We start from the raw sequence: 17,707 nt of genomic DNA on the forward strand, positions 1-17,707 counted from the left end.
TGGCATGTAAACATGTCTTGAATGAATAACAAAAAGAGATGTTACAAACTTGAAACATTTGATAGAACCAGTTGAAGACATAGTCTGAACTCTCCTTTCACCTGTAGGAATTGAACTTGGGTGGTCAGACTCCAGTAACAAGGGCCTGCATCCACTGAGCCACCTCTCTGCCTTATGGAGGCTTTTTATCATCTCTGAATGGTTTTGCTTTGTTTTTTTGAGGCAGTATCTTGATAATGTAACTTCCCAAACCAGCTTAGAACTCAGTGTCCAATGCTGGCCCTGAATTTGTGGCTATCCTCCTTTAGCCACTTGAGTACTGAGGATTGAAGAGTGCATGGCCATACCCATCTTCATCTGATTTTCTTTAATTTTTTATTTTAATCTTGTGGCTTTTTGAGACAAGGTCTCTATGTAGTCCTGGCTATCCTGTAGCTCAATACGTAGACCTTTCTGGCCTTTCACGGGGATCTTCCTGTTTCTGCCCCTTAGTACTGGGATTAAAAATGTATGTCACCATGCCCAGCCATCTATTTTTTTTTTTGTTTTTGTTTTTCGAGACAGGGTTTCTTTGTGGCTTTGAAAAGTTACATATTATTATTATTTGTGCACGTGTGGATGTTGACAGTCTTAATGGGAGTCAGTTCTTCTCTTCCAGGGTTAGAACTCAGGCTTGCAGGCTTGGTGGAGGTACCTCTATGCACTGTGTTGTCTTGCCTGATCCTATTCAACTATTTTTTGATCCATTTCTTTTTATTCTTTGATCTTAGATTTTATACTCCTTTATTTCTTTAAATGTAGTTATTATTCAACCAACTCCTGTTCATCATATCTTATTTCTTTATGGTAATTTTGATCTTTATAATTTGTTTTTGAGATTTTCTGTTTGCATTTGCAGCATCTCTGCAAAGGGAAATAGTTTGTAGCCCGTAAAATAAAGTCAATGCAAGATTCTGTTAAGATAGCTTACTGGTTGTTTAGATCTTGGTCATAAGTAATTTCCAAGGGGTTGTCTTATAAAGGTTTTTGTTTTCTTTACCCAGAGTTAGGACTAAGACAGGAAAAGTTTTTTTTTTACAGTTCTCCCTTCAAAGAGAGTGGTGAGGCACACCAGTGCTTTGAGGAAGAGACCAGATCTCTGGGAGTTCAAGGCTGTCCCAGTCTACATAGTGAACAGTTCCAGGCTCGTAATAAGACCCTGTCCAAAAAAAAAAAAAAAAAAAAAAAAAGAGCTTTCTAATTATTTCATGTCTCTTCAGTACAGAAAATGTTATTTGTACAGCATTTGCCACAAACACATAGACATGAACAACAACCCTGGAGATTTGGAGCCCTGGTGAGGCTAGAAGTTAACAGTCTTTGGTTTCTAACTGTTCGTGAACTGCCATTCTCTGAGAACTAGCATGGTAGAAAGTGTGGTAGGCTTGTGTGACCACTTGTTAGCAGCTGGCAGAGGGTGTTAAATGCTGCTCATTGATAGGTAGATGTTTCTGTTTAGTTTGGGGTTTGGGGGGTTGTATTTTTTTTTTTTTTTTTTGCCTATTTTTTGGTGTTGGTTGATTTTGTTTTTTAAGCAAAATTCTCTGGAAGGAAACAGTACATTGATTTGTATTTTGTATGCAGGTCTTTACCTCCTTGAAGAATGATAGTTTGAAGATCTGCCTGCTACCTTGAGTAGTATGGTTTCAGACTCGAGTACAGCAGATAGAATCAGAATAGCCTAGTATGCTTATAGCTTGTAGCACTGAAATTTCCTTTCATTTCTCTACAGCATGTTTACTTATTTGACAAAAATAACACTTTGTAAAGTATTTTGTCTCCATGTTTAGGTACCTTTTTTGGTTTTTTGAGACAGGGTTTCTTTGTAGCTTTGGGGCCTGTAGTGGAAGTAGCTCTGTAAACCAGGCTGTCCTCAAATTTATAGAGATCCTCCTGCCTCTGCCTCCTGAGTGCTGCTATTAAAGACGTGCACCACCATTGCCCAGCCTAGATATCTTATGTGTTGGTACAATTTCTAGTTATTTTCCATATATTTTTATGGCTGAATACTAAACCCTCATTTGCTTTTGCTGCTTTGAAAATTGTAACAAAGTGTTTTATTCCTGTGTTTTTTTCTCTTTTAAAGGTTATTTGGCTTTGGGGGTTCCCTTAAGATTCATGTGAATTTTAAAATGGATTTCTCAATTTCTACAAAAAGTCTTTGAAATTTTGATAAGTATCACACTGAATAATCTATAAATCCCTTTGAGTAGTACTTAGACATTAATTTGTTCCAACTTGAATATATGAGTTATTTAAGTTGTTTCATGCAATATTTTTTTACCTTCCCCAACTCCTCTCAGATCTCCCACCGACATCATCTCCCCATTTCTCTCTTCTCTTAATCAAATAATTAAATAACAAATCGGGCAGTGATGGCACATGCCTTTAATCCCCACTGACTCTATAAGCTCAAGGCTTACCTGGTCTACAGAGTGACCAGGCAGTAGTGGTACACGCCCTTAATCCCAGCACTCGGGAGGCAGAGACAGGCGGATCCCTGTGAGTTTGAGGCTAGCCTCGTCTGGTTTACAGAGCAAGTTCCAGGACAGCCAGGACTGCACACAGAGAAGCTCTGTCTATGAATGAATGAATGAATGAATGATCGATCTTGAAGCATTGTGCTTTTCCTCTTTCCATATATTCTTAACCCTCTTGTACTACGGTTTTTACTAGTGTTGTGTTCTCTGGTTTGTCTTCTGTAAGTTAGGTCGATTCTAGAACTTTTAAAACAACAAAAACTTGCCTTATTCTAACTTAAGAAGTTACTGTGGAGCCAGATACCAAGCTATGATTCTAAATCCTACTAGGAGCTATTTGCATTTATTATTTTTTTCTAGAACTCTTCCTAGTTAGATATTGGACTTTTTCTTCCATATTTTTATTTTTATGTATATATTCCTCTTGTACACTTAGCCCTGTACACTTAATGGAAAATATACCTACTCTAAAGTTAAGGTGAATTTTTTTTTCGATTGTACTTTCTATCCAACTATAAGATCTTCTTATGGTTCGGGATTATACCTTTGTTGTTAATTGCCATGCCTATCATTTGTTTTTTTATGACAGAGTTGGTTGGCCTCAAACTTATGTAGTCAAGGATGACTTTGAACTACTAATGGTCTTGCCTCTACCTCTTAACTGGGATTATAGGCATGTGTCACCAGACCTAGTGATTATATCTTAGTATTTCTGTTTCTTGTCTTCATCTTTCTGTTAGAGGTTTTGTACTTTGTTTGACCTTACCCTGATTTCTGGCCTGCTGCATAGCTGTAGACCTGGGCTTTATCCATGGTTTGCAGAATTTCTTATCTTTGTTTATTTTTTGTTTTGTCTGGGTACATATATAATAGTAAAAGTTGACCTCAGATGTCTTTAAAGTACTTATTCTCCATAGTTAAGCTGGGCACAGACTTCTACAGAATAACTATTTTCTCTTGAATTTTGAAGACATCACTCTCCTATCTATGTCCCACTAGTATCTGATTTTTTTTATATCTAATTTTTTTTATTGTAACATTCTTTTCCTCTCTGGAAAATTGAAGAACTTCTTTTGTGTTGAAAAATTGAAAAATGTCTCCAAGTTGGTTCTTTGGATAGTCTGCTGGTTGAATTTGAAAATATTCCCTTTAATAGTAGAACTTTTTCTTAATTTCATTTAATTTTTTTTTAGAATTCTTTCTAGTTAGATGTTGAACTTCTTTTTCTTCCATATTTTTATGTATATTCTTTAGGCTCATCTCCTGACTAGTAGTATAAAGTTCTTGTTTTATGACACAAGTTAGGGGTTTTGAAAATTGTGTGACTTTGATGTATTTATTTCCTGCAGTGCAGACTTAACTTGCTTTGCAGTTGAGAATATGCTTTCTTTAAATACCTGATAATTGCCTGTCACCCTTCAGGTTTTTTTTTTTGAAGAAAGCAGCAAGACTGCCTGAAAAATCTTACTTACTTTGAGACAGGGCCTTACAATGTAGCACTGACTTGTCTGTTACTTTGTAGATGACAATCACCTAAAATTCTCAGAGCAAAGAAGTCCTCCTGTCTCTGCCTCCCAAGTACTAGGATTTAACTCAGGTGCCACCATGACCACCCCAACTAACTATTTCAAGGCTTCTAGCTAAGTTTTTGATGCGCAGGTAGGAAACTGGTCATTGTCTTCAAGGGTAAATCTAAGAATGTGGAGTAATTTTACAGTTTAACCTTAATAATTCTCTAGATACTTTATTTTGCTTTTTTAATCTTTTGAGAGAGTCTGATCTCGCTGAGGCTAGTCTAGAAGCGTCTACCTCCCAAGTACTAGCCTCACAGGTCTTAACACCACCATGCCTGGTTTCTTTTCTGTTTTGACATTGAAGGAAATAGTATGTTCAACTCTTGAAGCCTGCTTGCCTGCCTGCCTTCCTTCCTCTCACTGAGATCCACCTGCCTCTGCCTCCCACATGTTTTTTTGTTCTCTTTTCCTTTAATTCATTTTTTTATTTTATTTTATGTGTTTGGGTGTTTTGCCTGCATCTATGTATGTGTACCACTTGTGTGACTAGTGCCCTCCAAGGCCAGAAGAAAACATCAGATCCCTTGAGTTACAGATAGTTATAATGGATGCTCAGAATAAAACACATGTTCTCAGGAAGAGTAACAAGTGCTCTCTTAACTGCTGAGCCGTCTCTCCAGCCTCTTTTGTATTAAACTTTCTTACACATGCTGTTATTAATGTTGGGGGGGGGTTGCTTGTTTTTGAAGGGGAATGTTGAGACAAGGTCTCTGGCTGTCCTGGGGCTTGCTATGTAGACCAGGCTAGACTCAAACTTAGAGATCTGCTTGCTACTACCTCTTATGGGCTGACGTTAAAGGCATGATCCACTATACACAGCTTACATTTTGTGATTTTCTATTTAGTTTCTCTCCATTTAAAGCTGACTAGATTCTATTTATTATTCACAAATATTACTACTCAAAAGCACTTGTCTTTACAGATTGAAGTCAGTGAAATTTTACATTGTATGCAGGGAGATGACACCTTTTATTTTACTATTATAAAATAGGTAAATCCCCTTGATTTTTAACTTGATATTTTGCACTTGGTATTGACTTAAACCATCCTTCCTGCAATCAGATCCCCAGTGCTAGGGGTCAAATGCAGGGCCTCTCTCAATACTAGGCTTCACCCTGGCCTTTAACCTGAATTTTGAAAGTAAATTTATTCTCCCCTATGTATTTGATTGCTAGTTTGGTCACTGTATCATAACATCTTACAGGGGAAGGCATGTTTGAAATTGAAAGAATTATCTGGATGGCTTCTAAGTAATAGTCTTTAATTTGAATGTAAATCAGTTTGGCTACTCTAGAAATTGGGACTACCTAATGTTTTTGGCAGAAGTTATGTTTCCCGGGCCTGGTGAATATAGCTCAGTTGATGAGAGTGCTTGCCCTGTGGGAAGCACTTCAGTTGGATTTCCCATCACATATGGACTAGGGGTGATAATGAAAACCTCTGATCCTTCACTCCAAAGACTAAAGCAGGAGAATGAGGACGTCAAGGTCATTGTCAGCTGCATGGTAAATGTAAAATCAGTCTGGGATACAGGGCCTGTTTCAAAACAGCAACAGAAAGAAGTTCCCAGTTCAGGTGATGATAGGGACCTGGCTGTATGAACAGAACTGCGTTAGGAAGCCCTGGAAATGAATGTGTGTATATTTGTATATACATATACATTTGCTTACTGCCCTGGCTTCATTTTTATAAGGTGCTTAAGAATGATGACTTTGTAATTTGTTGTTGAGACCAAGACACTTTGGAAGAGTGACAGAAATAATATGAATAATTCCACTAAGACAGTGGGCATAAACCAGAGCATATGGTCTTCCTCCCTTAGTTATGCATTTTTAAGGGTTAGGACCAGGCAGTTTCAGTCAAATTGTCTACCTAGTTGATTGTTTCCACTATGTTTTCACCTATTTTTTTGTCCTGTAGAACATCTTTTGGAGCCAAGAAATGTGGGCCTCTACTGAAAAGGAATTAATAATGGGATTAATAGAAACAATTACAGTTGACTGTGTATGTGCAGGCTCTGCATCATGGATAAAGAATGAATAATTGTGCCTGTATTGATGAGCATTATAGGTTTTTCTCATCCATTATTTCCTAGCTGTGGTTATTTATATGACATTTCAATTATACTAGTATAACTAATATGGACATGAGATTTACAGTTTAGGGTATGATGTATTAAGATTATATGCAAATACTGTGCCAGTTTAGAAACATAACAAATTTTTGTTTGGGTAAGGATTCCTTTGGTGTGGGACTTTGCGTGTGCCAAGTTAGAAGCTCTACCACTAAGCTTACTGTGCCCTTTAAGCAAGGAATTGAGCGTCATTGGATTTTGTTACTTATTATTTATCTTATTTTAAAAATAAGTCTCCTACAGATGTCAAAGAGTAATTATATAAGAATCCAAGACTATATCTGAATTTTAACATAACCAAAGTCCTTAGACAATGTTGTCTATATATGTGAAAAATCTTTTTTTTTTTAGGGTTTCTCTGTGGTTTTTTGGAGCCTGTCCTGGAACTAGCTCTTGTAGACCAGGCTGGTCTCTAACTCAAAGAGATCTGCCTGCCTCTGCCTCCGAGTGCTGGGATAGGAGTGCGCCTCTACCGCCCGGCTTGAAATCAAATCTTAACTAGTTAAATGTTTAACACAATTTCATAGACCTGGTGTATTTTTATTTTAGTTTTTGGGACAACATCTCACGTAACCAAGGATGACCTTGAATATTTGATTCTTGCCTGCCAGTTGCCAAGTATTTGGATTACAGTTGTGTGTCTCCACACCAGTTTTATGGAGTTCTGAGTCTTGAGTCCTGGGTTTTCAGAACATTAGATAAATAAGCACTGTTCCAACTGAGCTACATTTCCATCACACACACACACACAATTTACTGTTTGTGGGGTTTTGTTTGTTTGTTTGTTTTTCAAGACAGTTTCTCTGTGTAACTGTCCTAACTATCCTGGAACTAGATAGCTCTTGTAGACCAGGCTGACCTTGAACTCACAAAGATCCAACTGCCTCTGCTTCCTTTTAAAAAAAAAAAGTGCTGGAATTAAAGGTGTGCTTCACCACTGCCTGCCTACCTAAAACTTTATTTCTGTGTGTTGGGTGGGGTGTGCAGCACATATGCTTTAGCATATGTGAACTTCAAAGCACAATTTATGGTAATCTGTTCTCTAAAGAATGTCCATTTGTGGGTTCTGGAGAGGATAAAAGTACAGGTGACCTGGATTATATATTACCAGAACCATAAAGGTAGAAAGAACCATCTCCACAGAATTTCTTCTGACCTTCATACCCGCACATCTCTCTTGCTCGCCCTCCTTCCCTCTCCCTCTCTTTCTCTCTCACACAATTTTTATTTTTTTAGAGAATGTCAAATTGAGGCTAGGAATATAGTTTATTAGTAGAACCTTTACTTCTACTAATATGTATGTGTGAAGCCCTAATTTTAATTCCCAGCACTGCAAAGTAGTAAATAATAGATGAATAAAAATTTTAAGTGTTACATAATCCATAATAAATGACATGTTATTTAGACAGGTTTCCCATTATAAAAATGTGAGCTTATCTTTCTTGTTCTTTAATTGTCATTTATGCAGAAAGTGTTGGGTAGTTTTATATTAAAATATGGAAGCTTCAGCCAAGTAGAAATTAATAGTTTCTTTGGACTCTAAGTTTTTTGTTTCTGTTTTTTGTTTTTTGTTTTCTTTTTCATATTGGACTGAAATCTGGCACCCTGTAACTTCCATCTGTTGGTTCTAGTTCTGTTCTCTGGAGCAGCATGGAGTAAGTGTCTTCTTTTAGAAGACAGCTATCACCTTTCCTAGAATCTTCCATTTTTATATGAAATAAATCCTTATCTGTAAGTTTCATTATTGATTCCCTTTGGTCAAATTTTAGTTGATCAGTATTTTCTATAATGCAGGCTAAATATGGTGGCCCAAAATATTAATTCTATACAACCTTCCTATGCTACTATGCACACCAGTATAGAATACACTGTACTTTATAACCCATAAGTCACATACTCGCAATTTATTAGTGCTATCAGCAGTACACACACACCCAGCTATTCTTAACTGTTGGCTCTTACTAAGCCTTGTTGTCAGCCAAACATTTGAGCTATTGGGTGTCTCTGCTTTTGGAGAAGGCATGTGTTACCTTTGTAGGACGGCCTTAGCAAGTGAGCCTTTAATGAAAACTAAACTATACTGTCTTATGATCACATCTGTATGACTTGAGTTTATGTAGCACAGATTCTCATTTTAGAAGTTAAAGTAACATTTCTATAAGAATTTTTAGGTGGAATTGATTTGATTACTATTTTTGGAAAACACTTTTGCCTTTTGAGGCTTAAATGGGAATGACTGTAGAGCATCTGCCTTAGGGCCTTTTACAACTACACATTAAATTTCTAAAAGAACTTATTTAATGAAATGCTTCTTGTAAGCTGGAAATTTTATCATATATTTATCATATATAAGTTGTATAATACAAGGTCTTTTCATTGAGATTTTAAATTGTGTAAAATAAATTATATATAAAGGGTTTTTTAAATTCCTAATTTGGTGCAAATTTTTTCCTCTGTTTTCTTGCTTTGCCATGTGATTCGTGGTCTGATGCATAATATATGTAAATATATAAAGTATTTATAATTAAGGAATGGAAATTTATTTTAAAAACACTAACTAATAATAGTATTGAGTAGAACGTATTGAGTTCAAATAAATACTTGCCCTTCAGTAGTCAGTAATTCTATTACTTGAAAAATATGCTTTTAGTTGGTAATCTTAAGATTATTCTTTGGTTTTAAAAATTAAATTATAACTTCCCATGTTTTTTAAGTTGATAAGTGATTTTAAATGACTATCTGCTTGGTTTTAAAATTAAATTATTATCTTTATTCTTCTACTTCACAATATAGCCAGCAGCCAGCTTCGGGTGTAGCCTATTCTCATCCAACTACAGTTGCTAGCTACACTGTCCATCAAGCTCCAGTAGCTGCTCACACAGTTACTGCTGCTTATGCACCAGCAGCCGCCACAGTTGCAGTTGCCAGGCCTGCTCCAGTAGCTGTTGCAGCTGCTGCAACAGCTGCTGCTTATGGAGGCTACCCCACTGCACACACAGCAACAGACTATGGTTACACCCAAAGGCAACAGGAAGCACCACCACCACCACCCCCAGCTACCACACAAAACTACCAGGTAAGAAAACGACTAGCTTCAGTAGCTTTAACATACACATTTAATGGGTTCAGGTATAATGGAAGGCTTAAGCCAGTGCTTGTAAATGTACTTCCAAGTGGTGGAGAGACGTGAATGATTTCCTAGGGTATGATCCAAGCATTAAGTATCTTTGCAGTGGATTTTATATTCTCCTTTGCTACTTTTACCTTACTACACATATATATGTTTGTTTTAATTTTTTTAAAGTTTACACAAATTATTGTTTAAATGCTTTCATCTTACCCTAAATTTATGGAGAAAAGAAAGGGAAGTTTGAAACTCATCGTTGTAAGCCCCATTGAATAAATATTACATGTTTTCTTCTTGAAACTTAAAGTTGCTGTTCCTTTTGCTTACGCTTTTATGCTGTATTACCTAGTCCCATGGAAATTCTATCTAATACTATAGCATTCATCTTTAAAGGCAAAATTTCAGTTTTTTTTTGGGGGGGGGTAAAATGGATTATTAAGTAATATTTAAATGTTTTGAAATTATTGAAGTCAAACACTACCTGAAGTACTTTTGAGGTTATTTTTAAAAGTTCAAAATTAGTTACTTGTATTGAAACTTAATTGTCTTATTTTTTACTATTTATTGTCTTTATGTTCATTGTTAGTGTTCTGTTTCCTTATTATAAACTAATCACTTATTGATTAGTTATATTGTATTGAAACATAGTCTAGGCCTATAACTCTGTTTTCCTTTGTTGTATATTTACACAGTAAGGATTTTTTCCTGCCACCTAAATCAAGGCTTCTGTTTTTGTTTTTCATTTCTTCTTTTAGGACTCATATTCATATGTAAGATCCACAGCCCCTGCTGTAGCTTATGATAGTAAGCAGTACTACCAACAGCCAACAGCAACTGCTGCTGCTGTAGCTGCCGCTGCCCAGCCTCAGCCTTCTGTGGCTGAAACCTACTATCAGACAGGTGGGCTTTATGTAAACAGCTTTATTATAAATGATAAAAGTAATAATTTGGGGTATTCTAATGAAAACAAACTGCAGAGTCCATCTACAATGATTCTATCAGTGTCCTTGTTTTCTACTACTGTAATGCCATTGAGACACAGAGATTATTAGGAGAGAAGTTGGTGTCCTTTTGTTCTGGATATGTATGCTGTTTGTGATTTACAGCATAGGATTCCTCTCTTGCTGAAGTCAACTGTACAAAAGAAGCTATGACACTAACTTGTCCACAAATTTTACCAGACTTGACTTATTTTATAATGCTGACTGTCTTAGTAACCATTTGGTACTTTCATGGACTCATATTTTCATCTGTAATGACAGGTGGTTCTGTTACCAGCCACTGTTAATGGGTTTCACTTCCCCAGTTTGTAAAACTAATTGTTAAGCTTCCCCCACAACCCCTTTTCAGTCTACTACTGTGCCCAGAGTACTGAGCTAGCTATATCTACTGAATATCCATAATGTGAAGTGCAGTACATATAATAGTTCAAATGCAGAAGTTTTTTGTCTGTAGAAGCCTCCATATTTATAGACTTATTATAGACTTAAACTTTACCAAAACAAAATCACAACAACAAAAGCATTTTTAAGGAGCTTTATTTTAAAGCTGAGGAGATAGGAATATAGCTCATTTGAAAGAGTGCTTGCCCTGTTATTCATGATGCCCTAGGTCCAACCTGTAACACCATATGACTCTAGACATGGTGACTCATGTCTATAATCCCAGCATTCAATGGGTTGAAGTAGGAATATCAGGAGGTCAAGATTATCCTTCAGCTTCATAGCAGATTTGAGGCTAGCTTCAACTATATAGCCTTGACCCTCTTTCAAAAAGTAAATAAGGCTGAGGTCTGAAGATTGAGTAATACCTTATATTTGAAGATGGATTAGAATCTTTGGTTTTAAAAAAAAAAGTCAAACTGACTTTATCATGGGTAGGAAGTGCCTTCTTTTCCCTCTTCATCCCTGTCCTTTAACATATCTATACATGAAATCGATGACCACATTTCTTCAGTGTCTCTGGTGTTTTGATTTTGTAAATCTCTTAAAAGTTGGGAGTGATTGCCCTGAAAACTATTTTGAAAGTGGCATACCTACGTGTTTATAATCCTAGCATATGGGAGGCACGAGTTTGAGACCAGACTGGGCTTTCTAGTAGTTGTAAGGCCCTGTCTCAGAATATGTATGTATGTTGATAAGTTGCAATGGCTGGCCTTTTTATGATCCCTTTTCTGTTTGTATATATAATAAACAAGCTTCATAGTTATTCCAAGGCTAGTCTTGTGCTTAAGAGTCCTTTTTAGTTAGGAGTTAGTTTTTCTTTAATACTATCTTAATTTGTGTTGTTTGAATCAGGTATAGGTAAGTTTAAAATTACCTTAACTGAGAATCAAGTAAGTTTTTATTCCTGTGTATTTAGGCATTTCTCAGAAATGAAATCATTGAGTGACTAGTAATTAACGAGAAATATATTTGATAGGATTTTTCATATTTGAGTGTTGAAGACAGTTTAGTAAAACATGAATAGTAGTCATTTAAGGATAGCTTTTTTGAGCTATTTGAAGAATAAGTAACATTTGTGGTTTTGAGTTAAATTCACTGAGTAAATCAGTAAAATGCCATTGACAGTATACGAGTAAGTTTCAGGATTAAGCACTGAAATTTTTAATATGAATTGAAATACAAATTTAGCTTTCTTTGTTCTGTTTGTAAAATTAATCCTTTCAAGTAGACTGGTTTATATATTCACATATCCACAAGTTATATAAAAACTTTTGATCTATCATTTATAAATAGTACTGCTTTTCTGGTTGTAATTCTGATGAACTGTAATGCCAGAAATGAAGAAACATGTTTTATTCAAGTTAGTAGTAAGAATCATATCGTTTGCTCAGAAGAAATTACTAGGACTTCTGATCGCTATTGCTTTTAGTTTTTTAAGTATATTGTTACAATGACTGTAGTTACTCTTCTCTTTTTTCTGGTGTCTTTCTTGCTTTAGCTCCTAAAGCAGGTTATAGTCAAGGTGCAACACAGTATACTCAAGCCCAGCAAGCTCGACAAGTGACAGCCATAAAACCAGCCACACCAAGTCCGGCTACCACTACTTTCTCCATATATCCTGTGTCCTCCACTGTACAACCAGTGGCAGCTGCGGCTACTGTGGTACCGTCCTATACTCAGAGTGCTACTTACAGTACCACAGCAGTTACTTATTCTGGTAAGACTGACAAGCTGTATTTAAATGGTAAACAAATTGCAAAGCCCTGGCTAGAAACTGTCCTGATTTTCCCTGGAATTATTTTACTTATAGTAGCAGGAATTGAGAAAAATTGATTCATGGTTGTTAAAATAAGTATTTGTACCTAATATGACAAAAGGTCCATATTATAAGCAGCGTTGTTGATGATGGTGGTAGTAGAAGCTCTTAGCAGAATATATTGCCCTTTGAGGGAATTTGAAAGCTAATCTTCTGACCTAGCCTTTCAGTTGGAAGAGAGAACATATAGTCCTCTGCAGGATTGTTTCCTGATAGTGAACTTGAAAACTCAAGGTTAATACTTGAAGACTACCATAGACAGATTATCTATTATTGTTTCTTTTGGTTCTTGGTGAACTATTTCTTCATATTTATTGTCAGAAATAAATAGTCCCTGAAAATGTTGGCAACTTTTTTTATAAACATCCATGAGGGTGTACACACCTGTCTTAAATAACAATGGCTTGATTTCTGACTGAGTAGTTAATTTTGCAGGGATGAAAACTGTATGTATGATTTTGTAGACTCCTGACTATGTACTGCTGTATGTTTATTGCTTTTATTCTTTAATACCCTATCATTTTCTGTGTAGGGTTTAAGGTGGCATAGACAGTTTTAGTTCTTACCTTTTGCTGCTTTGCTATATCCTGATTATCAGAAAGAAGCCTAGATAATGAATTTTAAAAGATACCTTTGTTTTTCTCAGATTTCTTATCCTGTCTCTAGGAATACAGGAAAGCAGATAGTTTGGGAAGAGCATAATGTGATATTATACTGTATATATATGTGTGTGTGTGTGTGTGTGTGTGTGTGTGTGTGCGCGTGCAAAGCCTTTGTATACTGACGTGGTTGCTGTCTTTGCTTGGCAACATGTGGAAACAGATTGGAATGAGGAAAGAAAGGGTCATGTCTGAGAAGTCCCACCAAATTGATGAATGATGGAGACTTGATTAAAAGAAGTTAGGGCAGAGAATCATTTTTGTTAAGAGTAGACATAGTCAGGATTTTCCCTATTTAGGAAATGAATCTTTTCAATTTCAAGATACTGTTATTTCTACTCATAGCACTTCCTGATTAAGTTTCTTTGCGTCATTCGTTGGTTGATAGTTAAAATTGAAGTCAGGATTATTACAATGGAATATTATTGAACATATTTTAAATGTCTCCATTATCTTTGGTCATAGTTTCTCTCTTGCGTATGGTCTGTAATATGTAATTATGCAATCTGGTACTTTGCCCTAAGTTCTTCAGAAAATATATTTTTTTAAATATATATTTTATTTTAAACATTTATTATGTATAAAACATTCTGCCTCCATGTATGCCTGCACACCAGAAGAGGGTGACAGATCTCATTACAGATGGTTGTGAGCCACCATGTGGTTGCTGGGAATTGAACTCAGGACCTCTGGAAGAGCAGCCAGTGCTCTTAACCACTGAACCATCTCTCCAGACCCTCCCTCCCCCCGAAAATATTTTGTAAGCATAAAGATACTCTTTTTACATAGCCACAATGTCAGAACCTCTCAGGTTACTTGACTATACTTTATATACTTTAATGACAACTTATTTTAAAAGTTTATTAATGCTTGTGTGTAAGAGAGAGTATATGTTTAAATCGGAAGACAACTTGTAGGAGTTGGCTCTCTCCACCATGTGAATCCCAGGAACCAAACTCAGATGATTTAGATTTGGCTGTAAACCCCCACAGCTTCCCAGTCCCAGTTGTGACTGACAACTTTCTTTATTGTTGTTTTTCAAGACAGGCCCTGATTGTCCTGGAACTGACTCTATACAGCAGGCTGGCCTTGAACTCACAGAGTTGCTACTGCCTCTGCCTCCTGAGGGCTGGGATTAAAGGCATGTGCCACCATGGCCTGGCTGATGACAACTTTCTTATATCAACTGCTTTTTTTTTACGTGTACCCAATGAATCACAATTTTAATAGTAAGGAAAGCAAACATGGGTACTATCAAATATAAATTTCTGGTTAACTTTAGTGGGGTCTTTTTTTCCCCAACGTTTTTATAATAAAATGTAAAATTAAATGATTGAGATTGGCAGACAAACTAAGATCTTAGTGATTATACTTCTCCAGGTAAATAATGTATGTTAATTTTCTCCTAATGTAGACAGTTTAATTTTGAATTGTTGTTCAACAATCTGGGTGATTTGGTTTTAAGACATGGTCTCTCTGTTCCTAATGCTAGCATAGAATTTGGATATAGCTTCGGCAGGCTTTATATTCACTGTGATATTCCTGCCTTGTCCTTTTAAGTGCTGAGATCATAGGTATGCACCATCAAATCAAGTGTTGATTTCTATTTTCTTTCTTTTTTTGTACATTTATTTATTTGGGGAAAATGAGTGCACTTGTCATGATGTAGCAGTATTTTTTGGTTTTTTTATGTATATTTAGGTTCAGCCAGTTTTTAAGAAAAGAAAAACTACTTTTGAATATTCTTTCTGTTCAATTGCTTTAGGAACATAGAATAAATAATTCCTGCATATTTCCAATCCATGATTCCATCTTTGGTTCATTGCCTATCAGGTATCTCCATTAATAAAATACCTTTTCTTTTTCTCATTAAGTAATCCATGGACCTGTTGTCCAACTACCAACTGCAGGTTGTCAAGTTTTGAAAGTATAAGTAAATAAATTTATTTGGTGGTGTAGGAATTTTTGTTGTTTTTAACATGTTGATCCTTAAGGAATTCCCTTCCATGTCAGCATTGTAGATTCCTTTTATTATATACTATCTTGTAATCCATTGACTCTCATGTCTCTTTGAGACATTATTTTCATGAATTTGAGCAGTGGGATCCTTTTATTCCTGAGTCTTTTGGACATTGCCAGATTAGTCATTGAGCACTTAGGATTTTCTTGCCCTAGATTCAGCAAGCAGCCATTTCAGTAAGGATCCTTAGGTTTCTTATAAATGTGACTGTCATTTAGAAACTTGCTGTTTCATTGTATTTTATTCTTTGGATAATAGTGTATTTTGAAGTGTGTGTATATAACACTTCTAATTTTTTTGCTGTTTTATATTTTTTATTATGTATAGTAGGAGGGGCAAACATACAGTATACCTGTGTGGATGTAAAAGGACAGCTTGTGGGAGTTGATTCTCTCCTGCCATGTGGTTCCCAGGGATCAAATTCAGGTTGTCAGCTTGAAGGCTAGAGAGATGGCTCAGTTTAGAGTATGTACTTCTCTTACAGAGGACCCAAATGGGGTTCCTAGCACCCATGTCAGGTCGATACCAACAGCCTGCGATCCCAGCTACAAAAGATTCAGTGCCTCTGGTTTCCTCAGCACTTGCGCTAACAAGCACATAACTTGCACACATACACAGTGTGGTATTTCAACACATGTATAATGTGTAGTGATTAATCAGGATAATATGCATACCTACACCTCAAACACCATTCCTTTGTGTACAGATATTCAGATACATCTCTGCTAGCTCTCTTGAAATTATCTGCCGCTCTTGAAATAACCATAGTCATCCTGCTATGTTATATTAAACATTAGAACATATTCCTCCTGTACCTGAAATGCCACACTATATCCATAAATACACTATTTTGTGAGTCAATAAAATATATGGGCCAGCAAGATGGCTCAATGAGTAAAGATGCTTGCCATTACACTGTAAACTTAAAAATATATATTTTTAATTGCATGTATGCATGTGTGTCTTCTAATACTTCCTTGTATCTGGCACACTGCCTTCCATATAGTGGACCCCCAAATTTAAATACACATTTATATACACCAAAGATACATATGATCAACTAAGTTTTAATTTTGTAGATTCCGTATAAAAGATCAGTCTACCAGATGTGAAGCCCTCTTCTGTTCCAATATTAATTTCAAAACATAATTTTATATGAGAATCATGGTTTTAATTAATAATAATAAAAGTAGCTTTACTGGTTTTGTTTTTTAGTTTGTTTTTTTATATATATATATAAATATATATATAAATTTTCTCCCTAATTTTTCTAGTCATATTGCATAGTCAGACTGTCCTGAGTTCCAGGGCTCAAATGTTATTCCTGCCTCAGCTTCTTAAGTAGATGAGACTCCATGCATATATCACCATAATTGCCAGCTCTCTGTATTGATTTTAGACAGGTTGCATGGGTTGTTTGGGGGGGGGGGAGTTGGTGGTGGTGGTTTGGTTTGGTTTTGGTTTTGAGAGGTGGGTGTAGGGGTGTGGGGTTGTGCACTGGCGCCCGCACATGATTCCATATAGGTATTCACAGGTACACTTTTGCTACATGTGGAAGTCAGAGGAAAGCATTTAGGAGTGGTTCTCTCCTTCCCTGTCTTCCAGGAATTGAACTCAGGTTATCAGACACGATTAGCAATCTTGCTAGCCTTATTGTGGGATTCTTTTTTTTTTTTTTTTTTTTTTTTTTTTTTTTTTTTTTTTTTTTTTTTTTTTTTTTTTTTTTTTTTTTTTTGCAGTAAAATTTAAACTATGGTTCTGTCTAAATTTGAAAGCATTTGGCTGGTGTTCTTTGATTATATTGATTTGAAGTTAGTTTGGGGTTTTTTGTTTATTTTAGTTTGAATTTCTGTTTTGGTTTGTTAAATAGAGGCTAATATTAATAGGATGCCTAATAAAGTTCATTGAAGTATAGAATCTTTCTTAAAACCAGTCACACCAAGAGTTCTCTATCATATAGTCATTACTGGTATACATACTTTTTCCTCTTTTGGGTGTTTTCTTCTATCACATTTTCCTATCTTGAAATTTCATAAGCATCTTATAATCACAAAATTCAAAAATACTTTCTCAAAAAGTTACTTAACTTCTTTATTGTTGTTAGCTTTGTCAATTTTGAGATTCTTGTTACTCATACATCTCGGCTTCATCTTCCAACTCATCTTTTCTTCTGTGTGTGTAGATGTGTTGCAGTAAGTAGGTCAGAAGTCATTTGCTTATATTAGATTAGCTTTTAAGAACAAAAAGTTCAACATTCCCCATACTCTCTCTCTTTCTGTACTGAGGATTGAATCTATGTCCTTGTGCTGTCTACTGCTGTACAATAATTCCAGTCCTAGTTCTCTTCAGTTTTGTGCTGTTCTGCCATCTTGGTTTTCCTTCTCTTCTTGCCCACCTATTTATTACATTCTTT

General features: G+C 35.8%; 1 protein-coding gene across 4 annotated transcripts in view; it reads left to right on the forward strand.

Moving 5' to 3' along the window:
• Zfr (zinc finger RNA binding protein) overlaps window positions 1-17,707 on the forward strand; it is a 64,796-nt gene that overhangs the window by 9,012 nt on the left and 38,077 nt on the right. For 2 of the 4 annotated variants that reach the window (XR_007591160.1, XM_050138985.1), the window contains exons 3-6: window positions 7,859-7,882; window positions 9,021-9,303; window positions 10,110-10,254; window positions 12,298-12,516. Coding sequence is in view for 3 of the 4 variants with exons in the window: in XM_050138985.1 (XP_049994942.1) it covers window positions 7,859-7,882; window positions 9,021-9,303; window positions 10,110-10,254; window positions 12,298-12,516 (671 nt within the window). In the remaining variant the exon portion in view is untranslated. The remainder of the gene's footprint in view (window positions 1-7,858; window positions 7,883-9,020; window positions 9,304-10,109; window positions 10,255-12,297; window positions 12,517-17,707) is intronic. The other 2 variants (XM_050138986.1, XM_050138987.1) reach the window with 1 other exon arrangement.

Source organism: Alexandromys fortis, unplaced genomic scaffold (assembly GCF_014885135.2).
Source record: "Alexandromys fortis isolate MF-2015 unplaced genomic scaffold, M_Fortis_MF-2015_v1.1 scaffold_37, whole genome shotgun sequence".
NCBI lineage: Eukaryota > Metazoa > Chordata > Mammalia > Rodentia > Cricetidae > Alexandromys > Alexandromys fortis.